The sequence below is a fragment of the Delphinapterus leucas genome, chromosome 2 (assembly GCF_059928025.1).
Source record: "Delphinapterus leucas isolate spDelLeu-1000000601 "Yukka" chromosome 2, BTC_Dleu_Yukka2, whole genome shotgun sequence".
NCBI classification, from domain to species: Eukaryota; Metazoa; Chordata; class Mammalia; order Artiodactyla; family Monodontidae; genus Delphinapterus; species Delphinapterus leucas.
This window is the reverse complement of record NC_143130.1, coordinates 167,559,801-167,587,694: the sequence shown is the minus strand read 5'-3', so window position 1 is coordinate 167,587,694 and position 27,894 is coordinate 167,559,801. Positions and strand designations below refer to the sequence as shown.

The 27,894-nt window shown below is 40.0% G+C and overlaps 1 protein-coding gene across 12 annotated transcripts in view; it reads left to right on the top strand.

Moving 5' to 3' along the window:
• Positions 1-27,894, top strand: part of EFCAB11 (EF-hand calcium binding domain 11) — a 247,618-nt gene that overhangs the window by 31,568 nt on the left and 188,156 nt on the right. Inside the window, exon 6 of one of the 12 annotated variants that reach the window (XM_089908111.1) lies at positions 10,671-12,106. The exons of the other annotated variants lie outside the window; for them this stretch is intronic. Within the exon in view, the coding sequence (XP_089764237.1) occupies positions 10,671-10,698 (28 nt within the window). The 3' untranslated portion in view covers positions 10,699-12,106. Of the gene's footprint in view, positions 1-10,670; positions 12,107-27,894 lie in introns of those variants that run through there. 12 annotated transcript variants of the gene reach the window in all.

Below are 27,894 nucleotides of genomic sequence, written 5' to 3'. Positions count from 1 at the left end.
ACCTGTCTTCCAAGGTCCTGCTCAGTAAGTACACACTAAAAAGTCTTTTTTTCTTTACATTGAACAGCCTTTTCTCCTTTCTCTGAATTTTGATAGTACTGTGGTTGTGTAATTGTTTCAATCGTCTACTCAATAAACAAAAATACAGTGTTTACGATTATCTCCATAAGACACTACAAGCTCTTTGAGTTTACAAGTTTATCTGTAACTTCCACTGTCCTCAGCATGTTGCCTTATGCATTCTAGTTACTTAATAATTGTTGGTCCATTGTCACTTACTCCAAATACCCAGTAACAGTAAAATCCTCACTTATAATTTTCTTATGGTTTTAATTTCTTATAATCTAGGCGAGAATCCTTTAAAATGCAATCAGGAGCTTTCTAACCACATGTGGCTTTGCCTTCTATTTTTCTCGTTCTGCATGTGATTTTTATGAATTAATCTCTGATGGCCTCTCTTTGTTTTTTTGTGTTTTTTTTTTAGAGACATTTTTAGTTCGTGATTTAGCCCCAGCTGTTGTCAGGGAGCTGGCTTAATGTGCTCTCTTGACTTCGCCCACCATCAGCACCCTGTGATATTTCTGGCTGGTGTTTTTCTCTGTGTGGGTATGTTTGCGTCTCCATGCCTAGGAGCCTTCTCCATCTCATTGTAAGTGCTGCGATTTGCACTTTCTTACCGCCTGTCAGTTGACAAAAAGCTCTGGGTAGCTTCTTCTGCTTTCCAGCCATATGAAATGAAACATGGGTGTGCAGAAGGCCCGCCAGTGTCCAAGACTGTGAGTGCAGGTGGATTGCCTGATAGTAATGTAATGCGGAAATACTGACGTACCCAAATGCTCTCCAGTCACAACTGGAGACATTTAAAGTGATGTATGATATTTTTGGTCTAAGAATCTCATTCTTCGTGTTACATGGGGATGGTCAAAAACATAGAATATCTCACTCTCCTTTTGGGAATATTAAAAATTTGTTGAGAATAAGAGCATCTTGACTTGTTGGATAGTATATTTTCATTGCCAGAGTGTTAGTGGGGTAGGGGCTTAAGAATGCAATTTTAAAAGGGAATGATGGGTACCCTCTTGATAGAAAGATCACATATGCCTTTTATCCCAGCTATTGTGGGGGAAAGGGGCCTCATGAGCTTGGGTTATGTGAATTAACATGTTAATGGAAGAGTCTTTTAGAACCAAGGAGCCCAAAGGAAAGTGATATAAGATAGAATGTATTTTTTCAAATCATTTGCGTCTCTTTTGAAGTGTTATTCTTCACTGTGCTCTTTAGCTTCTTGTAATTCCTTTCTGCTGGCAGCCAACTTGTTGCATATCATTTTCTTGGACAGTCTCTAACTGGAGAAAGTTTCCCAGTCATTATTCTGTGCATCAGACCTCACCAAGATCGCAGTTATTATAGTGAGTACCTACTTTGGGGAATATGATTGTTGATCTGTAAGTATCTACATGCTTCTGTGTATAGAAAAGTATAAAAGAGACTAGAAATCGTATCTGATTCTTTGTAACTATAGGTAGATAGCTGTTACCAGCTGTACCTAGTGTGTGAGTGTAGCGACCAAATAGGTAGACTTCTTGAGTTTCCAATTTTTATTTCGTGAATTTTTGTATCTTCCCTGCAATGATAATGCCGTGGTTTTTATTTCAGTGTTTTATGTTTCACAATTTTATTGTCAGAGATTCCCATTTCTGTTTATTTTCTTGCATGTGATCACTGAATGGGGAATATGAATATGTGTAAGCTTTTCAAACTGACCTCAGAATTTCTCCTCTCTGGGGACTTTCACATGTAATATGTTAAATACAACTGTACTTTAAAAATCCAGCTATAGAAATAATTATATGCTAATCATTTTAAGAAAATGTCAGTTTTTCAGAGGGTTCTTGACTGATTTTGCTCCATGAACAAAAATTATATCCTTGCATTTGAGGATGGTCTTTTTTTACCGGTATAAATTTTAGAATTGGTGATGCAGGAGTTGAAGCTCAGAAACTGGACCAGAAAACAAGTAGAGAAGAATAATGACTTCATTACGTAGATTTTCAAACAGAATATGTTATTTTGGTTTCTTCAGTTAAGCTAATTAGTTCCCGTTAACAAGGATGTACTATTTGTTTGGAAGAAGTATTTAATCTCTTTCACATTCCAGATGTCCAGATTTTGTAGTCTCTTCTGAGGTTAAACCCATCCAGATGCAATTCTACTCCTCCTTCAAGGCCCAGCTTTTAACAAAATATTTCTTATCTTGAAAGCTGGCCCTACCCTACACCCTACCCAACCCCTCTCTACCCCAAAAAGGAACTTGTCTCCTCCTTCAGCTTGAAACTCCTAATCTGTCATAAATATCTTTCTTCTGTATGCTTATACATAGGTATTTGCATGCATCAATTATTTCTAGTTTTAGAACGTGAGCTTAATATAAACAGGCACAAGTGGGATATTTATGGGAGTACAGAACTCCCGTAGCACAGTTTTATACGTGTCAAGTAAGTGACTGAATTTTATGTAAATGAATGGCTTACGTAGCGAGCAGACTTTCACCAAAACCTCTCAGGCCTGCACTCTCCTCATCTCAGACATGAGGGGCTTGTGCTTCTTGTTCCAGAACCGACTGTTGGGGTTATCTATCATGGAGGGTGGCATGGCAGTCTCCTTGATTTTCTCTGCGTATCCCACATAATATTCAGAATCCACCACCATGTGAATACAGATGTGACAAAGACTGCTCTCAAGAGAAAATTACTGGGCTGACAGCTCTCCAACCCTGGGTTTAGTTTTTGAGATGTCACTATAACAAGTGTTATGGTCAACGTTTCCAATCCCTCATCTACATATATGGTAAAATACACTGTTCTTGCTGTAATAACATGAGGACTATTTTTCTTTTAATCCAACTGTCACATAAGAAACTCCTGCCATGGTTTCTTTCTTATGGCCAAATGTTGCTAACGCTTTCAGTCATCCTGGAAGTTGGTGATAGGCGCATATCATGCATGTATTCATGCCATTTTCCTTTATAGCAAGAGGAATCTGTTTCTTACATTTTTCTTTTGTAGTAGATAGCTAACTTCTGGGTGAAGATTTTGATAATACTGTGTGTTGTATTTATAAAATAAGAAAAACTTGTATTTAATAAAAGAAATTTTTATTTTATAGGAGATAATTAAATTAACATTGTTTTAAGATGTCACCAAAAAAAAAAAAAATAGGCTCAGCATTAAGAGTTTCACTACAAAGTTTCAGCTGTCCCCCTTAGATATAGCTTAAAAAATCAAGTCCAAAGGCTTCTAATGCTATGTTTTTATGTATGGCATACCGACCTATGAGTTTGCGACCTCACGTCTAGCCATCTTGTCTACCATCCTCCTACCCATGCATTCTCTTCCATCAGGCTACCTTGAAGAGATACATCCTTGTCATTCAGAGCTCCAGAGACCAGCAGCATCAGCATTAGGGAACTTGTTAGCAGTGATTAGCAATGCCTAATCTCAGGCCTCACTCCAAACATACTGAATCAGATGTGTTTTATGTGATCCCTGGGTGATCCATATGCACTTATTAAAGTTTGAAAATCACTGGTCCACCCTCCTCGTTCAATTTTGGATAATGAGAGTAAATTAGCATTACTTTTTAATGTTACCTCTTGACTTCAGTAACCTTTCATCCCCTGCCAGATGACACCCAGACTCCTTATCCTGACATACAAGGCCCCTCCACACACAGACCTGGCCTGCCCAGATCAAAGATTCTAATCCACTATTCTGATTTACTTGCTGTGTTCTGATCCTATCTCATTTCTCTTCCACTGCCCTCTCTTCTCCTCTCCTGACTTCCCCATCCACATATCTACTGGTATCCATTCCTTTGAACTTAGCTGAACTCTCTCTTCTAGGGAGCCTTCCCTGATCACTCCAGCTCACAAAATTTCCTTTTTCTTCCTTAGAACTTCTGTAGCACTTGCGAGAGTACTGCATCTAATAATAGTAACCACAGTAACGCTGGCAACTGACATTTGCTGAGTATTTACTATGTACCGGACCCTGGTCTGAAGGAATCTTCTTAGGAACCTCCTGGGTTAGGCTCTGTCTGTCCCCATTTTACAGATGAGGACAAAGCTTGGAGAGGTCAAAGGACTTGCTTGATGCTGCTGCCTGCTGAGTAACGGAACGAAGATTTGCTTGTGCTCTTAATCACTGTAATATTACCTTCTCACTTCTTATAACAGTATGGACGTCCTGAGAGTAGGAACCAGGCATGCTTTTGCATCCCCACAATGCCTGCCATAAAGCTGACTAAGTAAGGCATGTTCGCTCTGCCTGGAAGTGTTCTTGGGAAACCAGTTGCACAATTATATAGCTTTTCCCTCTTCATATGAATTGGTTTGGTTTGGATTGTTACATTTGAGATTTCATTTGATTTTCTGCACATAAATGAAAGGAACTATTTACAAAAATGTGCAAAAGGAAACTGGTGCAGCATTTTATTACATGAAACGGTAGCAGGCATTCCAGATCACGTCACTTTGATAGGAACCCTTGTGTTTTGCGTGTTGCCTTTGGAATTATATCACAATAGTGAAAGATCTTGCCAAATCAACTGGAAAAGCAAAAAATGTTTAAAATTGACAAATGAGGTTTCATCACTTTAGCTGGGGTGGGAGTGCTAAGCTGAATTTATGATTGTCTTCTTTACAAGGCAGGATTATACATTGATTCACTTGTAAGACCCTTTTGATCAGTTGTTGTGAGTTTAGCATCATCTTTTACCGTTTCCAGCTTGTCAGTATTGTCTGCTCATCTTCCCTCCTTGGTTGCAACCTGCTGCTGGAGAAGATCAGGGCAAAGTAGGAATTCAGTGCACTACAGGCTTTGAGCGGCATCTCTTTCTTCCTACGCTTTCCCTCCCCCTGCCTTTCCCTGTTCCTAAGCTGACCCCAGGAGAGGTGGAACAGGCACTAATACTGTTAACCATAACTTTCCCGTCCCTCCCTCCTGCCTGTCGCTCACCTTTCCCTTCCCTCCCCCCAAAAGGACCAAGAATGGTACAATCTCAGGACTGGTTCCTAGTGGCTAAACATGGCTGCTGGACCCTCATGTGGCCCCATCTTTCTTCTTCTTCCCCTGCTGTATCTTCCACATCTCCTACCTCTGTTCTCTTCAGCTGCGACCAAGCCCCAAGAATGCTGACACCGCTTTCCCCTCCTTACCTTCACTTCTAACACAAGCCTTGGGCTGAGCCTCCATCCAAGGCCCCCGCCTTGGTTCTGACCTGCCCGCAGTCCTGTACTGCAGCCTCTTGAGTGTGCGCTAGTCCTTGGAGCTGCTCCTCGCCAGTCTGAGACCTGGAGCGAGCTTTCCCTTTGTCTTCTTTCTGTGATGCATCCACCGTCTCCTTCAAACACACCACACTCAATACTCTCCCTCTCCGTCTCCCAGCAAGTGTCATGTCTGAAAGATCTCAGAGTTCTGTGTCCACCTTCTTGGATCCTTTTGCTTTGATCCCAGATGCCTGCCTTGATTCTCCCAGCTGCCTGTCCCGGAATGGAACCAAGTTCTCAGGTCAGGCAGACGCTGTGCCTACTTGACCAGAGTGTTCAGACCACCCAAACCCATCTTCTGTACACAGTCCGCCAGCCCTGGTCCTATGTCATTCCAGATTGCTTTCCTTTTCGTGCTGAAATCATCCAGGAGGATTTAGCTCATCTCTTTTCAATTCCCTTTTTCAGGGATGGCAGATCGTTGGCATGTGTGCTGTCACCGTCACCTCCTTATACCCGTGGCCTACACTCTTCTGATGAGACTCAGAATTCTTCTTGGTGTAACACCCCAAGCCAGTTCACTAGCTTGTCACACACCATGAGACTGACTTGCTCTCTGTCACATTTGTACCAAACCTTTCCTACTGCTGTGCATTGCAGGTGACCTTGCCTTCTGCTTCATGGACAGGGTCATGGCCTCTGCCTGGGTTTCCTCTTCACCTCCAGAGTTCTGTTTTCCTTCAATTCTGTTTCTAGTTTTTTGCTTTTTTCTAGTTCCTCCCATTTATTCTTGTCTCATCCCCTTCTCTTCTTCTTAGACCTTTCTCCATCAGTCACTCCCTCTCCTGTTTATAACTAACATCCCTGCCTGCAGATAAACTTCAGTCTCCGCAGCCTAGAAAGCTACTCCTCGTACCTAAGTTCCTCTAGGCCGCCTCCCTGTCCTTTTTCTAAGTGTTTATTCTTGCCAGCTACTCAAGGCACTCAGCACTCTGCCTGGGACCCTGCCCTTGATGCTCGCTCCTTCCCAGCTTTTGTGACACCGTGCCACCCCAGTGCCAGTGACGGCAGTTCCCATTCATTAAACACCTGCTAGTATTACCTTGCTGAATGGATGCAGTGATCTACACATCAGCTGTTATGCATACCTATTCTACAGGTAAAGCTGAGCACCTTTATTGCTAATCTCAAGCCAAACTGGACTTAGACTTCTCAATCATTTTATCTTTTGGTTAAAGAAGAAAAGTCGTAGGAAATTGACAAGTAATCAACTTTTTTTTTTTTTTTTTTAATTTGATGGCAGTCACGTTGCTGGTACTTGTTAATGGACAGATGTTTTTGCTACATCTCAAAATTGTATTTTTTGATTTAAGAATACTGCTGTCTAATAATAATAGTAGAGTAGACAAAATTTACAGTTAAAATGTCTAAACACACTTAGCTTTAAGTATCATTCAAGAGTCATGTTAAAGAACATGTATAGCAACAACAATAAAGTTATAAAATGCTTTTCTTAACCCAAGTCTTCTTACTGTTAAGGTTCCTGGTAATCCATTTATGATTTCAAATGGAAATCTTCTATGCCTTGGAGACGGCATATCAAGGCTGGCATCCAAGGAGAGGAGGGGACAGTAGAAGAGTCTTATTCTTGTTTCCCTTTTTGCAGAAATTTAACTGTCTTTGCGGGAGAGAGAATATTCAATGGATTATGAGTGAAAGAATGAATGAGTAAATAAATGAGCAAAGGAATAGAATGAAGATCAAAGTACACATGTTGAAATTGTGTGTTAAATGGGGTAGGGCAGCTGCTGGTCCTTAATTTTATCTGGGTCTGTTGCAAATTATCTTCTTTACTGGATTTTCAATTGCAGATTTAGAGTCAGGCTTTAAAAAATAGGAACTTGACTACCCATTTGTGTAGAGATTTAAACTGCTATCATCGTGAAATTATTACAGCAGTTTTAAACTCTTAGCAGAAAGCTTTTAACAGAACTCTGCTATCAGAGTCAAATTTAATAAATTGGATGGAAGCTTCTTTTTCTTTCCCTCTTGTACATTGTCTAGTAGAGAAGTTTCTGTTGGTGACCAAATTTGTTATAGTGTGGTGCCATTTATTCTGCCCGTTACAAACGTGTCATGACAACAAGTGCTGGATGTACTTTTCAAAGACAACTTGTATCCACAAATTGGTTGTTTTGGGGAAAAAAATTGGACTTAGTTCTTCAGGAATACATATTTTCACAAATTGATTCATTGTACAGAAATCAGATTTGAACCCCAATCTGTACACCATCCATTGCTAGATGTGGTTCAATTAAACAGGAGGGAAAGATAAATGGCAGTAAATATTCATGTGTCACATGGCAGCATTCATCTCTAAGTCAGGAATCTTGATAGAAAAAGCTCAAATTTTTAAAAATGTGAAATTACCTCCTCAATCATTTTTATTTCCAATTAAATTAATGTCTTATATAGACACTGTAGACTCACATAGTGTTCAATACCATTTAGTTTGCTATCGCTCTCTTAGTTTCTAATTTTCATTGTAGTTCTTAGTCTTTGCTTTTTGAGTATGAGTTTATGGTAGAGTAAATCAGATTAGCCTTAGTGGGTAGATTTAGTTTTCTTTAATGACTTACTAAGCAAAATGTACCTTCTTTTTAAGTGAAAAAGCCAAAGTGGATTATTTTTTATTTGACTAACAAGGAAAGGCATTTCTAATTTTATTTAGTGACTGAAATAAATTACTTTAACATAAATTAAATGTGAAATATATGTATGATCCTCTTTTAATGAACAAAGCAGATTGAGAGCCAAGCAGATTTGTAGTTGATCTCTTTAACCAGTTGGTGGTGCTAAAAACTCTGATAAGAAACTAATTGGAAGGCGAGGAGGTTAACCTGGAGGCTTTCTTAATAAATGTTACTTTATTAATTTTTGAAAAATCAGTGCCAAAAATGTGTGCCCAAATTACTGCATCTTCTAAGCTTAGGAACCAAACCAAGTGTCTCTGACGGCAGAATACATTTCTAATAAACTTCTGTAAAGAAGTCATTGGCTCCCATAAGTTTCACGTATCGGAAATTGCATGGTTGTGTAACACTTGGCTCCATCCTGGAAATAGCCGTTAACCTGCTGACTGGGGAGTGGAAGTGCGGGACATAACGTGGGCTAGCACAGTAGATTTAAGAAATATTGTTTTATATTATTACTACTTTTTTTTTTTTTTAACTATTAATGGGCTTTTCAGGGGCTAGGTGTGTTTGTTTAACTTTGTTTTTTAGTGCCCAAGAAGTCCAGTAGAGCAACAGTCTGTTGCTTCAATGTGTCCTGAGATGCAATCAGAAGAGCACAGAGGTCTTGGAGTCAGGAACTCAAAGGTCTGAATCTATCAGTCAGATCTAACCAAAGTTGTTACTTGTTCTATTCTTGCTTGCGGGATCTTAATTCCCGACCAGGGATTGAGCCCGGGTTCCAGAGGTGAAAGCACCGAGTCCTAACCGCTGGACCACCAGGGAATTCCCCTACTTGTGCTATTCTTAAAAATATATACTTTACACAATTATACTTTTAAATTCTGTACTGGCTAAAGCACCTAATTAATAGTGTTTTAGGGTTTTATCATCACACTGAAGCTTTCTTCTAATTTGTTTCCATCTTCCAAACATAGAATATGCTGTGGAAAACTTAATGAAACTATCAGTCTTAAAAAGTAAAAAAAAAAAAGCAAAAAACCCGATAAAACGAACAAACAAACAGAAACCCATTTTAAACAAATAATCCTAGAACTGATTTTTATAACATTTTTAAATTTAAATAATCTTCCTGTTACCTAGATAAGGGCTGCCTATCAATTCAGGAAGTCAGGTTTTGAATATCCCTACATTTTTCATAACTGTCATTTATATCAGTTCTCTGTAGCTCAGTTTTCCCAACTTGTAAAGCGGGGATAATGACGTCTTTTCCCCAGAGGTGGTGTAGGCTTTAGATGAGGTACTGGGTGCTTTTGGGTGTTGTTTTCCCTCCCGTGAGACAGGGACTGTGACTCCGTTACTTCTGAGCCCCCATGGTACTCCTGGACTCAGCCAGGGCCTTAGCACGGGAGGTCCTCTCTGTGTCTCATCACGCCTGGTGCTCCACTAATGAAGAGCTGTTTCTAGTTTGTAAAGTTTCACAAGGGTTTTGTAGACTCACAGACTCACAAAACAGATACTCATCTAGTTATACCTGGTTTTCAGATATTTGCCTGTCTATCCAGTGGATATTTATGTGTTGGTCTGAATCTGCCTAAACATGTAAGATCAGGGAAGGGGATATAAGATTTCTGAAAGGTGTAGCAAAAGTGTTATTAAGAGTTTGTTCATCCATCCGTTTATTTGTTCCACAAAATTTACTGAGCATGACTCTTCCAAAGATGAGGTCCAGGAAAGCTTCACCATGTCTCTGAGAGCTGCAGACTTCAAGGAGCAGGACGCAGGGCTTCCCTGGTGGCGCAGTGGTTAAGAATCCGCCTGCCAATGCAGGGGACACGGGTTCGAGCCTTGGTCCGGGAAGATCCCACATGCCGCGGAGCAACTACGCCTGTGTGCCACGACTACTGAGCCTGTGCTCCAGAGTCCGCGAGCCACAACTACTGAGCCCGCATGCTACAACTGCTGAAGTCTGTGTGCCTAAAGCCTGTGCTCCGCAACAAGAGAAGCCACCGCAATGAGAAGCCCGCGCGCCGCAACGAAGAGTAGCCCCCGCTCGCCGCAACTAGAGAAAGCCCGCATGCAGCAACGAAGACCCAACACAGCCAAAAATAAATAAATAATAAAAAATAAATTAATTATAAGAAGAAAAGAAGCGGGATGCTTCCCATTTGGTAGGAATTGATAGGCAGCCCTTATCTAGGTAACAGGAAGATTATTTAAATTTAAATATTGTTTATATTATATCATAAAAATCAGTTCTAGGATCATCTGTAACAATTTTTTTTTTTTTTTTTTTTTTGCATTTAAAACTCTGATGGTTGGGCTTCCCTGGTAGCTCAGTGGTTGAGAGTTCGCCTGCCAATGCAGGGGATGCAGGTTCATGCCCCGGTCCGGGAAGATCCCACATGCCGCGGAGCGGCTGGGCCCGTGAGCCATGGCCGCAGAGCCTGCGCGTCCGGAGCCTGTGCACCGCAACGGGAGAGGCCACAACAGTGAGAGGCCCGCGTACCGCAAAAAAAAAAAAAACTCTGATGGTTTCATTAAGTTTTCCAGAGCATATACTGTGTTTGAAAAATTGAAACAAATCAGAAGAAAGCTTCAATGCAATGGTAATCATAAAACACTATGACTTAGGCACTTTAGCCAGTATAGAATTTAAAAGTATAACTGTGTAAGGTATATATATATATATATTTATATTTTTTTTTTAGGAATAGCACAACTAATATCTTTGGTTAGATCTGATTGATTCAGACCTTTGGGTTTTCAAGATACAGAATCATGGAAGCAGATGGCGGCAGAGACTAAAAATCACATCACCGTCTCTCGTAACATAGCTAAGAAAATGGAAGCTACCTGAACTTCATGGCTTACCCAAGGTTACATAGACCAGAGTCAAGACTTGGGCCTTCTGACTCCCAATTCAATGCCAAAGCATTAATTTTCCATCCTGACTTCTACAAGACGAGCCATTCTGGGTGTAAGTAAAAACAAGTGTATGCTTGCTCAGCCTCAGTAAACTTTCATACGAAGCATGGTGTATCATTTCTGCCCAGTTTATCAGAATGAAACCTTGCAGTTTCATTCGGGAGGCAGTTAACTAAGGTGCCCCTACATACATCTCAGAGCAGAGCAGCGGGAGGGAGCCCACGCCAGGTACGCAACATGCAGTTCTCAGCCAGAGCAGATGAGTGCCAGGACCATACCTGACAGAGGCAGGCAGGGTTTCCATTCGCCGTCTGCCTTGCCTGCGTCTGGTTTCCTGCGAGACGAATGGCATTCTATGCCTCAGGTGTATTAGTAATTTCTGAGTTTGTTCCCCACTCAAGATGGCCTCATTGCTCTGTGCTGCTTTTCCATAATTATACAGTAACAGGAAAATAAAGCGGCTCTGCACACAGCCCACAGCAGAGATCTTGTGCTCTTTATGTAAGCTTGATTTATAGACGTGTACCGCAGAGCGGAGTGGCTACGAAACGTTCATCTTCCCATTGCTAGTTGCCATGGAAATCGAGTACACAGAGCAGTGTCATTCCAGTCCTGGTGATGCCTGCAGTAGTTTATTCCTTTGTTGTTCTCGTTTCTTAAGCAACTGCCCAGTATTCTTTCATCATGACAATTAATCATGCACACACGTTTTTATCTTTCATCTCAAAAAGAAAGTACTAAAAATGTATGATAAGATTTGGGAGAATTTAAATATTCTATGGGTTTAAATATGCATTTGTGATTTTTCCCCCTCAGTCCCATTGGAAAGATAGGTCATATTTTTTTAAAAGCACATATTAATGTACAGAGATCTCGATAAAGACAGCAATACAGAAATTTGAGGAGAAAGCATTACTAATGCTAAGGAAATCTTAAGGAACTTCAGATTCGCAGGTCTCCCAGTGTTTGGCGCTAAGTCTGTATTTTGGGTAATGCCAATCCCAAAAAAGCCACTGAGCTAGATGTTATGAACTCTCCTTTTGGTTTGTTTTGTTAGTTTCTGTAGGGGTTTGAGCAACCTACATACATATTGGAGCCTTGTGGTAGATATTAGAGTAGGGACCCTTTTTTCTTTGAAGGCTAATAAAGTTCAAGAATTTTTTTTACAGATTAAGTAAAAGGAATTCTAGTTAGTCTTCCTTTTTTTTTTTTTTTTAAAGAAACCATTTTAACCTAGCAGAGTTCATAGTACACACCGTGCCCACCATTAATAAGTGCTTGTTGATTATCCACCTTCTTTTACTGGGTTTTATTTTTATTGGTTAAGAGAGCTTGTCTGGGAATAACTGTGTGGATCTAAATCCCTGCTCCCTTGCTTGTTGGCTGTGAGACCTTTGAAAAGTATCAGTATCTTAACTTGCCTTGGTTTCCTTATCTGTAGAGAGAACAGCTATAAAATTAAGAAAATAAGGGCTGAGAGGGGGCTTCACAGGGATAATCCATGCAAAGGGCCTAGTTCTGTGCCTGCCATGGGATAAATGCTTAGGCAGCGGGGACTGTTCTGGTGGTGGTGACGGTTATCACTGCGAGGGTTACAGTACTGCTCTTAGGACTCGGACTATTCCAGGGAGGATTCCACACCGAGCCCGGGGCTCTGTCCCCAGCATCCAAGTTCACAGATAATTGCCAATGCCTCGTTTGACTTGGGCTGCAGGGACTGGGTTCATCTCAACCCTTTGGATACTAGCATGGTAGCCTAGGGGTGTTTACAGTGGTCTTTTGATCTGCAAATGGAGAAGAGAAGGCCGCTGCCCTTGTTGCCAATTTCTCATCTAAGACGTGGGCTTTTTTTCATAACTGGCTGTGTGTGGGGTACATGGGAGGGCATGGAGAGGGAGTGAGCTGCCTGTTCATGGCTTGCTAGGGGAAGGTTCCAGCATTTGTCTACGGAGCCTGCCTCCCCGCCCCACACTCCCCGTGTCATTCAGCAATGGCTGCAGCCTCCCTCCCACCTTCCTGGAACTGAAGTTTTCCAGACTGGTAGCAGAAGCATTCTTTGTTGAAATTCACTCTCCTTGGCAGTCCTCCAGGGCACAGGGCAATGCCTATTTATATGATTCAGCTTTTGTTTGGTTAGCCTTGTATTTTGTCCGATTTGCTTTGTGCAGTTCTTTCTCCCCACCCCCCAAATTTTTCATCTTTAAATCCCTTGGACTTCATTTCTATTTATTTTACTAGCTGGCTTCATAATGTTGCTAAAAGTTGTTTGCGTTAAGCTATCACAAAATGAATAGCCTTAGATTAATTTGTCTTCCCCCCGCCGCCCCGAGCCTGATCCATAGCATGTGAACTAGGTGCACTTTTCTTAATGATTAAAACAAAATGGTCTTTATGGTTTCCCCTTTGCCACATTCAAATATTATACCACAGCGTTCCCGGTTCTCTTTATTTACCTCTTTGTTTTTCCCTGGCTGCTTATTAGCAGGCTCATGCCAGTTCCAAAGAGATAACAGTTTAACTTTTCTGAATATTGTGTTTTCCCCTTCACCGTCATTCTTCCTGCTTCTCCCCACGTGATAAAAACTCTGGAGTCAGACTCTCATGTCTTCTGTGAGAAGCTGTCAACACCCAAGGTGACCTGGGCACTCAAGGGACCCCTGTATTTCTGTGACTGCATTGGACACACTGTGTATAGCTTTCAAATCAGTGACTGAAATTTAGACCCTCCCTACATATTTGATAACGTTTCCAAATCCTCCCTGGGCCCCTGCTTGGCTGCATGGTTCTCACCTCACACTTAATGAGCACCACGTACTCTTGTCTTCTCTTTGCACCCTGGTCTCTAGAGGAGGTGTCTCTGTCCTGTGCTCTTTCTTTGTTTTGGAAACAAATATTTGTTGGCATCTACTGCATTGCAGGCACTGGGAATATATAAAAGTAAACAAGACAGACACCGCCCTGCCTTCTAGGAGCTTATTGTCTAGTTGGGGAGATAGGTGGTCAGAATCCAAGATGGTCAATCCTGAAAGGTGACTACAGAGCACTGTGGGAATATACAGGAAGGCTGCTGACTGCAGGCTGGGGAAGGGGCACGGAGGCTGACTTCAGAGGGAGTGGTGGCTGATGGGAGACCTGAAGGGTGGAAATAGCCAGGCAGAGGAAGAGAGAGCATGTTCTAGGCAGAGTGTATCCGCAGAGGTCAGCCGGGGAGACTGGCCCTTTGAATAACTAAGGGCTGTTAACTATAGCTAGTCTGCTGTTGAATATACTCATTTTTGTTTGCCTGGGTGGGTGGGTCCAGAATGGTAAATGCAGACTGATGAGACTGGAAAGGCACGCAGGGCCTGGGTCACGAATGGCCTTGGAAGTTGCTGAGAAGTTTGAACTTGATCCTAAGGACAGCAGGAAGCCATTGAAATGTTTTAAGTAGGGAAGCCACAGGATCGGATTTCTGGTTTACCTGGTGTCTCCTATTACAGTGTGAAGAATAACCTCTATCTGGGTTGATCCCAGCGACCCCCGGCTCAAACTCACCTTCTTAACCCCACAGTGTGAGTCCAGCTCAGCACATCCAGCTTCCTACATTTTCCTGATTAACACAAAGTCTTGTCCCAGACTCTCGCTTCCCGTTTCTAGCTTCCTGTCTTGATGATCAGGACTCCACCTTCTCCCAGCTCCTGGCTGATTCTTGCTCTGAAATGACTGTGTCACCTGGAATGTCTGCTGGTGTCCCTATATTACCATTGCCCAGAGAGTCCATTGCTTTGCCTACCAGCGTGGATTCCCCCAGGATTTGGGGATCTAGCCTGAGTTCATTGGGTTCCTTTGACCCCTGAAATTCATTGCAGTTTGTAAGATTGGCACTTCCTGCCCGGCCCTTAGCAGACCAGACCTGACCTGCCCCTGAAGAATTCTTCTAGCCCTTTTTCCCACCAGCAATTGAATATTCCAGATATTCCACACTGATCCCCTTCCCACTCCCATATAGGACAATAAATGTGGGGAGATGGATTGAAGTAAGATGAGTTGAAGTAGCGAGTAAACTTTGGGAAAGTTATTTAATGTCTCTGTGCCTCAGCTTCCTGATATTAAGATATTAAGAGAACCAACACCATAGAGTTGTTTGAAGGATCAAATGAGCGGATGCATGAAAAACACTCTGCTTGTCCCATAGTAGGCACTCACTGTTTATTAATGATTTTATGAAGGTGTCTAGACTGTCGGAGAGAAAGAAGCGGAGAACATAAAAGGAGTTTGACTTCAGGGATAATTTGCCCCAGGCAGATGAGATTAATCTTGAAAGGGCCACGCCTCTTCACAGTGGGTAATCGAGAGATGATAGTAATAATACTACACCCTTCCCAGTCCGGGTAGTGACCAACCTGGCTTCCTTTCAAACCTGAGGTTTTATTCTCCATTGATTTTGTTCCAGAAATTCTCTGAATTTTCATGAAATTAAATTAGCTTTGCATTTCATAAATTATGCTTTATTCCAAAAGACAGTCATGATGTTTGCCTCAGCTTTGCATCAGTAGTTTGGGCCTCCTAGGACCTGCCTTTCCTCCTTAATAATAGTGATAATAACAGCTACCAGTTGATAAGGCAGGAGAAGACTACTCCCCCTATATATTGGTTTATTCCACAAGTACTTGCTGAACGCCATGTGCGAGACACTGAGAAGGGTACTTTCAGGGCTACAGGAACAAATCAGACGGGGACAGTCTTTCACAGAGTGACTGTAAGTAGAAAATGGTACCTACTGTAGAAGAACAGAGAGGCGAGAGGATTTAATTCCAGCCAGGGTAATCGAGGAACTTAGCAACTGAGTTAGGATTTGAAGAATCCCTGGAAGGAAAGCATCCAGGAGAGAGAAGAGCATAGACAAAGAGTGGGTGGAAGAGAGTAGGAGATGGAACAGGAAAGGTGAGTAGACCTGAGGGTGTGATCTAAAGAGCTAACACACACAGTGCTTACTGTACACCAAGCCCCATTCTAAATGCTTTGCTTGTCTTAACTGTGACCCTCACAGCAACCCCACGAGGTGGCTACTGTTATTACCCCTGTTTTACAGGTGAGGAAACTGAGGCACAGAGCGGCCAAGTAACTTGGCTAAGATCACAGTAACTGATAGAATTTGGTTTTGACCCAGACATTCTGACTCCAGATTGGAAACACAAATAGGCATACACATGGAGAATCTTTGCCTTTCTTTCCCTTTTACATCTCTCCCCATGTGCTTTTGAATCTCTTTATCAGTCAGATCTACTACAATTTATAATTTTGAAGGAATTTCAGTTAAGGGCCTTTTCCAGTTCAATTTCAGTAGAATAAAGATCTGGACAGCATATAAATTTTTGCAGTCAAAAATAGAGCTATATAACCTATGGCTATAAGCCTTTTCATCGACCTAAGGCTGTGGATATATGAAAACACTTAAGCTAAATTGTACACCCTTTTTATAAAATTCCCTGATTTCTGACAATTTGGTCATAAAATCTTTTGATAAAAATATCAAAAACCTCATGGGATTTCCCTGGAGGCGCAGTGGTCAAGAATCCACCTGCCAGTGCAAGGGACACGGGTTCAAGCCCTGGTCCGGGAAGATTCCACATGCTGCGGAGCAACTAAGCCCATCCGCCACAACTACTGAACCTGTGCTCTAGAGCCCGTGAGTCACAACTACTGAGTCCGCGTACCACAACTACTGAAGCCCATGCGCCTAGAGCCCGTGCTCCGCAACAAGAGAAGCCACCGCAATGAGAAGCCCATGCACCACAACGAAGGGTAGCCCCTGCTCGCCATAACTAGAGAAAGATCACACACAGCAACGAAGACCCCAACGCAGCCAAAAATAAACAAATAACTAAATTTATTTTTTTAAAAAATAAAAAACCTCATACTTCAACACTATAAAATATGGGTGCATTAATGGCAAAAAAAAAAAAAAATCTGTGTTTTAGCCTGTCATGATCTGTTTAAACATCATAATGAGAAACATTTATGGCTTAAATAATTGAAGTCACTGTTTCTCAGAATCCGTATACTCATCTCACCCCTTTGTTAGATCTTCAAACCAGTCACAGAACTGACTGGCTTGAGCTTCTCCGTAACTCTTTTCTTCTCCATCGTGGGGTGGTGGGATGTGCGCAGGGCTGTTGGTTAGTTGTTCAGGCTCGGATCTCATGTTATGGGGAATTGACTTAGGCAAGTCTGTTAACCTCCCTGGACCTCAGTTTCTTCTCCTAAAGGACTTCTAGCTTTAAATGCCTTGATTCTCTGTTTCCATACCTTTTGTTTACTTACTCTTTAAAGAAAATTATGATTAATAGCACAGTGAACTAATCGCCAGAAATGAAGGAAAGGGCAAGCAAATCATTTGCTCGTCAGTTTCACTGATCGTCGTCAGTCACCATCTTCAGTTTCGCTCAGCATTATTTAACAGGTGTTAAGCACCTACCATGTACATGATAAATATTTGTGTTTCACTGCCCAGCATTACTAATAATTACAATGTTAAATTCTCAGATTTACTTGGAACTTACCTTCTCTCAGTTTCCCCATTGCTAATGTACCCTTCATGGCTACATTATTACTCTAGAATCTTATTCTCTTTAATCTTATTTTCTTATACCCCAAACAAAGCAAAACAGAAAACTTTCATCTCAAAGGGATCCTTAATATGTTGCAAATTATTATTAAATCATGTACAGAATTTTTCTTTCCATGTTTTCAATGTAAAGAAGCCCCATAAACCTACTGCTTCATAGGGAGAACCGTAGCCATCAAATGTTCACATCTAATCCAGCTGGATCAGTTGACATACTAGGTTTTTAATGGTTTGCAGTGATGAATTTGTCATAGACTTGGAGCCTTCTGCAGGTTGTAAATTGCTCAGTCTCTAATGCTGTGGAAAATTTACAAGGACTGCAATTAGAATAGTGTTTTGACTTATCTCAGTTGTATTGGGAAAAAAACCAAAAAACAAAAACACCCTGATAAGAGGTGTATCAGATAGTCATAAGTTCATGTGACAAAAGAAGAGTTATTGGGCAATGTGTCAAATATAAGATGAATAACAGTGATGGCCAAAATATCTGTCATTTTTCGAGCGCTTTAGTGAGTGCTGGGCATTCCCATTATTTCATTCAATCCTCACAGTCATCTATTATTATTCCTATTTTACAGATGAGAAAACTGAGCTTAGAGGTTAAATAATGTTCGCAAAGTCACACAGCACATAGCTGAAAATGTTTCAAGTTGCTTGTTATCACCTTTAGTTCATCATATTTAAATCAAAAGTCATTATCCTTGTCCTCAGGTCAGCTCTTTCTTTCTATTTCTGTCAGTGATACCACGATTTTCTCAGATTCATTCTCACAGCCATTGATTTTTCCTTTTCTGTCCTTGCTCTAAATCAAGTCGCTTTGCTTGTTCAGTGTCTTCGGGCTGTCAGCCCTCTTCCCATTACCCTAGTCCAGGGGTCTAGGCCTTACATCTAAGTGTAGAGGCTAAAGGCCAGAACTTCTTTTTTTATTGAAGTATAGTTGATTTACAATATTATATAAGTTTCAGGTGTACAGCATAGTGATTCAATATTTTTGCAGATCATACTCCATTATAAATTATTACAAGATAATTGCTAAAATTCCCTGTGCTATGCAACATATCCTTACTGCTTTCCTATTTTATACATAGTAGTTTGTATCTATTAATCCCATACCCCAACGTACACCTCTCCTTTTCCCCCTCCCGTATGGTAACCACAAATTTATTTTCTATATCTGTAAGCCTGTTTCTGTTTTGCATATATATTCAGTTGTATTATTTTTTATATTCTACACATAAGTGATATCCTACAGGATTTGTCTTTCTCTTTCTGACTTATTTCACTAAGCGTAATATTCCCTAGGTCCATCCATGTTACTGCAAATGGCCGAATCGCATTCTTTTTTTTTTTTTGTGACCGAGTAATATCCCATTGTATATATATACCACATCTTCTTTATCCATTCATCTGTTGATGGACACTTAGGTTGCTTCCATGTCTTGGCTGTTGTAAATAGCACTGCTATGAGCATCAGGTTATGTGTATCTTTTTGAATTAGTTTTTTCATATTTTCCAGGTATATACCCAGGAGTGGAATTGTTGGATCTTATGGTAATTCTATTTTTAGTTTTTTGAGGCACCTCCATACTGTTTTCCACAGGGGCTACATAATTTACATTCCCACCAGCAGTGCACTAGGGTTCTCTTTTCTCCACATCTTCACCAGCATTTGTAAGAACAAACTCTTAACTCAGTATTCACATAGGCTGGCTACCCTGTGGCTCCTACTTTCTTCTGTTCTCACTTCCTTCGCGATGAACTAGTTACCTAAACACATCTTGCTGTTTTTCCGCGTGGCCCCCGTTGTGCATGATAGCTCCTTTCTGGGATGTCCCCTCCCGTGCTCCCTGCTCTGTGAGCCCTGCGCCTCCCTCAGGTTGAGGTCCGGTTCCTCCTCTATCATGCGTTCTGGTCAGTCCATTCCTCAGTGAGTATCCCCCTCTTCCCAGCGCTTGTTATGGTAGCTTCCCAACCTCTCATTTTGCTCTGAGTGCATGCTACCTGCCTTATATTGCTCTTCCTGTGTGTGATCTGTCTCTCACAGGTGCTCAGGGGTGGAGATTAGACCCCTCACGATCTTCAGAACATTGCTGTACACCCCAAGGTGCAAGTTTCCATGTCCCTTGTGCATGCATGAGGATAGCAATTTTTATAGTCATTATAGCACATCTCTCACATCGAACTCAGTGAGTTAACAGATCTCACATTAATCCACCAAAGCCGTATTATTCAGAGACATGGTTCACTGGAAAATGGCCACATGCATTCACAGACGGCTGTGGTTGGTTGTTTGCAAAAATGGCCACAACCAGTCCTCTCCCCGCCCACTGTTGGTGCTGGCCTTTGCGAAGGGGCTTGACTCTCCTGCCATCAAGAGGCATTTATTTCTCTCTCTCCAAATACTTTGACCCAAGGACAGAGGAAAAAATAGCAAATCATCAAACTTGAGGGTGATCTTGGGAGCCCCCGCCCCCGAAAGGACTCCATCGGAAGCCATACCTTTTGCCCCATTAGCCCCTGAGTTTTTGTCCTACTGTGTGCAAATAGGAGATGTGGTTTGAGATGCTTCTTTAACCACAGTCTTACTGCATTTTAAAGTTCTGCACTTCAGTAGAAAGGGGTCTTAAAAGTAGATAATAAATTGTGATTATTTACATGCTCTAATGCCGTACTTCTGTTTTGTCTCTCCTAATTTCCTGAACATAATCTTGGAGTCTCCCCTCCCCTTCTCTCCTACCCATTATATGGAAACAAGCTCTGTATTTGCCAAATAGCAAACCAGCTTTTCTTTGACAGTGTATATTTCACTTCTGTGCTGCTGCTGTGTCTTTCATGGAAAATGCCCATTGCTTCCAGGAGTATATGATTTTTTTTTTCAAATGCATGATGTTTTAAAAGTGAAACTTCATTTCAGATAGAATGATCTTTGGTTTTATAAAATGGAATCTTTTTTATGGTTCTGTGGCTGTTCATCATTTTAAAACCTATTAGTTGTAACAGGCCAGCTTGAAAAATGAGGAGTTTTAAATTTCACTTGGAATACCTCACGATAGATTCCGAAACCGTGCCAGTAAAATTATGTTTGAATGATTCTTGAATTTTTTTTTTAAGGGATGGCTTTCTCCTTTAAATGTGTATTCAGTAAAACACAATTATTCAGATTCTAGTAGACATGTAAGAGAGCCGGATTCATGCATAACACAGATTCATTCATTGTTCGTGGGCTTTTACTCTCCTAATGATTGACCTAATGTGTTGTATCTCCTTTTTCTGGCTGAGAGAAGGAATGACATCTTATAAGCATTTTATACAATAATATGTTCATATTGTGTTTCACCTCTTACTGTTTCTCAGACTACAAGAATACCTGTGACATATTGAGATAGCTCATATCATTGCTAGAAAAGTACAATGCAATTTGGATAGAAAATGTAATAGCTATAGTAACAGAATATAATTAAATTAGTGCTTACTGTAAAAATAGTGGAAGGATTTATTTTTGGTTTTTAATGGATCGGATCAGTGTGATTAAAAATATGTAAAATGATAGCATTCACTTTGCAGTGGGATCGGCTCTCTAATATTCATCCTATTCCATTTTTTTCTACCCGCCCCCATTTTTAAGTAAACCCAATATTCAGGATTTTGAATTTGGTAAAATAGGGAATGCATTTGTTACATTCTTTGAAAAAGCCTTGAAACTGAGGGATTTTAAATTGAGCAGGCATATTTTTGTTAATTCATTAAATGGTTACTGAGGACCTACTGTGTGCCTAGTCCCTTTCTGGGTCCCAGGGCCAGAGCCATGAACAAAGCACACAAGGTCCCTGCTCTCAAGGAGTTCACAGGTTAGTAGTAAGAAGGTAGGCAATAACCACATAAGCAAACAAGTTAACTTCAAGTAGGGATAGTGTGCTATAGGGAAAGTAAAACAATAAATGAAAGAATGACTGACAAGGGGGTGGTTTTGATGGGGAGGTAAGGGAAGGCGTTTTGGGAGGGTCACCTTGGAATAAGACCTAAATGATGAAAAGCTGATTGCCGTCTGGGAGAAGAGCTGCCCAGAAAGAGGAAAAGCAGTTAGAAAGGCTCTGATGTGGGGATAAGCTTGGCAGGATTGAGAAACTGAAAGAAAACCAGAGTGGCTGGACTGCAGTGGGCAAGAGGCAAGATCTGCAGTGAAATTTGAAAGGTAGAGGGGGGCAAGATAATGGATTATTCATGGATGCTGCCCCATATAATGCTGTATTATTTTATTCTCTATGCTGTGTTGTATCATACCATATCTCAGCATATTTTATAAATATTATATATTTATGTTTCTATACCTTGTAAACAGGGAGTTGAAGGGTTAAAGAAAGATGTTCGAGTCCTCAGGATGTGTAGGTTTTCTGAGCATTCCCAGTACACAAAGTCATGCTTGTGGGCTGTAGTATCCTTTCCTGGATCCTCACCATCTTCCCATGTTTCTTTCTAATTATCAGTGAGTCAGTTCAGTAGGTATTTTCTGAGTCCATGCTGGGCACAAGAAAGTGATGAGTCTGCCGGGCAGTTATAGACTGACGCAGCCGAAAATGTGATAGGCTTTCGTTGGAAAGCAGCTTTCCTGCACTGTATCTATTATTTCAGTCGGTGGTCAGCTACCTTTTCTAACATCTTATTTACCCCTAGGTTGCAAATCATAACGTGTACTAAGGACCGAATATCTAGTCTAAATGTCAGTGATTTGTAATGTTAACATAGTCTTCACTTGTTCCTCTTCATTGGAGATACAAGACAAGAAAAAATATGGTATTTTGAGGCCTGCATGTGCATCAGGCTAAAAAGAATTTATCATTTAAATACCTTTCTTCTGGAAGAAATAAGTTGTTAAAAATTAACAATTTAATAAAATATATATGAAAGTTTAAAATATATATGTTCTTTTAAATGAAGCAACACAGATTTGCAGACTCTGTTCTATTATTATGGTGATGATTCAGAGTGTCTGATTAGCCTAGGGAATCAGGAAATAATACAGATTATCTCCTTTCTGTGCATCTTCAGACCATATGTAGTCATAATATACTGACTGAAAATTTCCACTGAATTAAACTTTCTAGTGATTTATAAGACATTGAGATGCATTACTAAGAGCAGTTATTGAATCTTCCTTTAGAGATAATTAATAAAAAGTTTTTTTTAAAAGGCAATAGTTTAGGCTTCATTCTAGCAAAAGTAAGTTCTAGAAGCCTTTCAATGGTTTGCTGCTAGTAATTCCACTCCTTGGATTCTTGTTTTGCTTTATCCTTTCTAACTGTCACTGATTCTGTGGTTTAATAGATTTTCCTCCTGTTTAGAATACACTGTAGAAGCCAGCACTACATTTAGCATCCATCTCCAGGCATGGACAATCCCTCCTCCCACTGGCTTGGTTCCAGGGGGTCTGGAAAAGAGCTGGCCAGGCCTGACTAACAGGGCAGGCCACTTCAGGCAGTTCTTGTAGCTTCTCCAGCTCTGCTGCTTATTCTCTTGTAGATGTACATGTGGTATGTAAGTGTGTGCGTGCATGCGTGCGTGTGTGTGTGTGTGTGTATTTGAAATATTTGAGGCTGAAAAAAATATGTATGTTCCTCCCAGATTGAGAAACAAAACATTCCATTCCAAACATGATGGAGAAGCCCACTGCGTAACCCTGCCTGGTTGCATTTCCCTTCCTCTGCCCCAGAGATAACCACTATCCTGAATTTTTAAAATCATTCATGTACGTCTTTATATTTTATGATAGAGATTTATGTATTTTAAATAATACATAGTATTGTTTTATCTTTCAAGCTTACATAAATGCACATTGCCTTTTCTCTTACTATGTTTTAAAGACTTAGCCCCCTTGTTACGGGTATCTTTCAATTATTTTCCCTGCTGTATAGTATTCTGTTGAAGCCTGAGGAGGTACAATAACTAGCACCCTCTCTTGCCATCTAGAATAAATTGAGAAACAGATGCAAGTGTTACAGAGTGGTAGATAAAAATATCAGCTTTATTTGTGAGATAGCTCCATTGGAGGGACAGGCTTGCTAGTATGCAGCCAGGATTAAATAGAAGGTTTACTCTTCTAATCACAGGCTGTGCAGTTAGCCTGGGACTCCCCACCTGAGCTCTGCTCCCATAGCACTGGGGAGCAGAGCACTGTGTATGCCCCACACGGTCAGGTGCCTCTTACAGAGAAAAGAAGAAGTGGGCACCAATTATTTCTCTAGGAGGAATGAGTGGGGAGGTGGAGAGAGGCTGGGAATGTTACTCCAAAAGAGGTCCCTCTGCGTGGAAATAGACAGGGAGAAGGAAGTTTTCCCCAGAACATTTTTTTCTATTATATGTGTCCCATAATTTATATATCCGTTCTCTTGTTGATAGACTCATTTGTTATTATCACAGATGTGCTACAGTGTCTCCTTGTCCACATGTGGGAGCTATCCTGTAGAGCACATATACATAGGAGTGGAATGGCAGGGTCAGAGCCATGCTGATCTGTAACCCGACTTGCTCCCTAAGTGGTCTTTCACGTTCTCTCTTATCAGTGCGTCAGAATTCCTATCTGTCCATATCCTCATCAACACTTGTTATCCGACTCTGTAGTTTTCGCCAAGCTGATGAGTGTGAAATGGCATTTTATTATCATTTTAATTTCCCTGATTACTAGTAAAGTTCAGCATCATGTCTGCCAGCCATTTGAGTTTCCTGTTCTGTCAATTGCTTATTTATATTATTGGCCCACATGTTAATATTGAGTTGTCTCTTTTATGTTAATCTATAGGGGTTCTTTATATATTCTCAGTACTAATTCTTTTTCATTTATGAGTCATAAAAATTTTTACCTGTTTGTGGCTTGTATTTTCATTTTTTTATTAGGGTATCTTTTGACATATATCTGGGATATCAGAGGACTTTCTCTTTTATAGACTTTGACATGTCCAAAGTCTAAAATTATATAGAAAATATGGGTAGTATCACTTGAGCGTACTAATAGGGTCTATGTTTTCTGCCTGTTGAAAGTATTTAGATTGTCTTTGAACAACTGCTAATCTTTCCTATTTTATATTAGGCTCTTTGAACACTGTTTCTGCAAGATTTATGTTACTCTTCAGATTCTTTGACATTATAGAATTTAATGCTTCATGTTTAAATCTTAATACTTAAATTATGATTTTTTTCCCCTCATTGTAGTTAATAGGCTATACCATAAAACACCTCTGATCTACCAAAAAGCAAATTCATCTACCACTTGGAAACTCTATGTGTGGAAAACAACTTTTTCTTTTAACTAATCCTATAGTAATGCTGTATTAATGCTTCATTCTCTCCTCAGAGCTTGTGGACATTGTTATTATCCAAAGGCACTTGAGTCTGGATTAAATATCATGCTACTTATATAAGGAAATTACATCACGATTTTACTAATTCTGGATAAAAATAGTTTCTTATAGGGTTATAGACAACAATAAAAAGATTCTTAAAGAACACTTGGTACAGTCTCTTATTTTACACATGTGAGTTTAAATAATCCACCCAAGGTTGCACACCGAGATGGGCGTAAAATCAAGGTTAAGAACAAGGTCTCTCAGCCACAGCGTAGTGTGCTCTCCATTGCAGTGGTGTCTTGGTCCATTTGGGCTGCTGTAATAGAAGACCATAGACTGGGTGGCTTAAACAACAGAAATTTATTTCTCATAGTTCAGGAGGCTGGGCAGTCCAAGATCTAGGTGCTGGCAGATTCGTGTCTGGTGAGGGCCTGCTTCCTAGTTCACAGACAGCTGTCTTCTCATTGTGTCCTGACATGGTGGAAGAGGCGAGGGAGCTCTCTGGGGTCCCATTTATAAGGACACTAATCCCAATCATGAGGGTTCCACCCTCATGACCTAATCATCTCCCAAAGTCCCCACCTCCTAATACCACCACCTTGCAGGTTAGGTTTCAACATAAGAATTTTGGGAGAATACAAACATTCAGTCTGTAGTGTATATGTTATAGAATCATGGCTTTACTGTCTATTTTTATATAAAGTTGGTGTGTATTTTTACAGCTTGATTTCCTTGACTGATAGGTTTCAGTGCATTTGGCTTTTTTGTTGCTGGCATATTTTTAGTTACCTAGCGTCAAAAGAACTGTTTATCATACTTCCTTAAATTAGTTTTATGGAAGTAATGTACACTGTTTTCCTTCCTTATTTAGCTAGTGTTTACATGCTAGTCTTTCCAGCAGGTTGTATAAATAAGCTAAGTGTTACGGTAAATTATTCCAAAGTGGCATATTTACTTAGTGCCAAAATATTATAATACCAAATGATATTTCCAAATCATTTGTATTAATTTACACTCCAGTCATCAGTATGTGAGAGAGTCTGTTGACCTGTATCTTCTTCAAGACTTGGTATTGTCAGACTTCTTAATCTTTTCTAGTGGAGTGGGCATAATAACTCATCGTGGGCCTGATTTGTATTCCCTGATTAATAATGATTCATCTATCATATTTCTTCATGTTTGTTATATATCTGTATTTTGTCTATCTGTAAATTGTAAATATGTCTGTCATTTTTACCCATTTTTTTTCTGCTGCATTTTCTGTTGATTTGAACCTGTTCTTTATATATGTTCTTGGGGCAAATATTTTGTCAGTTAACAAATGTCTTCTCCCAGTTTGTTGCTCATCTTTTCACTTTCTTCAGGTATCTTTTTTGAAATATAAATCAAATTTAATTTGAATTTATAAATTTTTTCGTAGTAGAGTGATTGTGTCTTATTTAAGAAACCCCTTCTTATCTCAAGGTCAGAGAAATACTCATATTTTCTTCATAATTTTTAAAGTTTTGCTCTTGTAAATTAAGTCCTTAATTCTTCTGGAGTTGATCTTTTAGTATGGCATAGTATGTGTGTGTGGGAACCTAATTTCACTTTTTTTCCATATGGATGACCAATATTTTCAGCTCTTTTTATTGACTGCCCTCTTTTCTCTACAGCTCTGCCATTCTGCCTTTGTTTATGAATTTTCTATTCTGTTTCTTTGGTCACTTAACCTATCCCTGCACCAATGCCACATTGTTCTCATAAAATCTTAATATCTGTAGGACTACTCTCCCTCTTTACTTCTCTTCTGCAGCAGTGTATTGGTTGTATCGAGTCTTTTGTTTTAAATTCCAAAACTGGCTTATTGAGAGGCAAAAACCCTGTTCACATTTTAATTAACATTGCATTGAGTCTGCAGATTTTCTGGAGAATTGACATCTTAATGATATTGCCTACCTATCCATGATTATGGTATATTTTCCATTTAATTAAGTATTCTTTAAAGCCTTTCAGAAAATTTTTATAATTTTCTACACCATCACACTACCAGTATCATCATCATAATGATTACGGTTGTCACTTTCTAAAGCACTCTTAAGGGTTTCCTGTGTGCCAGGCCTCATTCTGTTACTTTGTATTCAGTCTTCCTAACAACCTTATGAGGTAATGCTAGTAATATGGGATATTTCACACAGGAAACTGAGGCACCTAGAGGTTAATTGACTTGCCCAAGATCCTACAACTAGTAAATGTCAGAGGCAGGTTTCTAAACCAAGGTGCCTGGGTATAGAGTTGTGCTTTTAATCACTACTCTATATTGCAAATAGGTTTTTCTCTTTTTGTGTTGGATTTATTCCTACATATTTTATAGTTTTTTATTAAGATGTAATTGACATATAATGTTGTATAAGTTGTACAACGTGTTGATTTGATGCATTTATATCTTGCAATATGATCACTGCCTTAGTGTTAGCTAACACCTCTCTCAGGTAACATAATGATCATTTCTTTTTTGTGGTGAAAACAATTAAGATTTAATCTCTTAGCAATTTTGGAGTTTATAATATGGTATTTTATAGTTTTGTTGGTATTAAAATGGTAGCTTTTGAAAATTGTTTTTTAATTACTTACAGAAACAATTAAATAGAAATGTAATTTATTTTTGTATATCAATCTTATATCTAGTAACCTTGTTAAATTTATCTGTAGATTTTTAAAGGTGTTTCTAAGAAGATTATGATACCAGTAGAAAATAGTAACATCTTCTTCTTTTCCAATCCTATGCCTTTAATTTCTTTTTCTGGACTTAACTACACTGGCTAGTACTTCCAGAGTGTTGATAATATCTTATTCCCAGACTCAGGGAGAAAGACTTCAACATTTTATCACTTACTTTGATCATAGCTATAGATGTTTTATAATTAGATCCTGTGTCAGATTAAAGAAGTTCCTCCCTAGTCTAGCACAAGAGTTTCTGTCAAGAATGGGCATTTGGGGCTTCCCTGGTGGCGCAGTGGTTGAGACTCCGCCTGCCGATGCAAGGGACGCGGGTTCGTGCCCCAGTCCGGGAAGATCCCACAT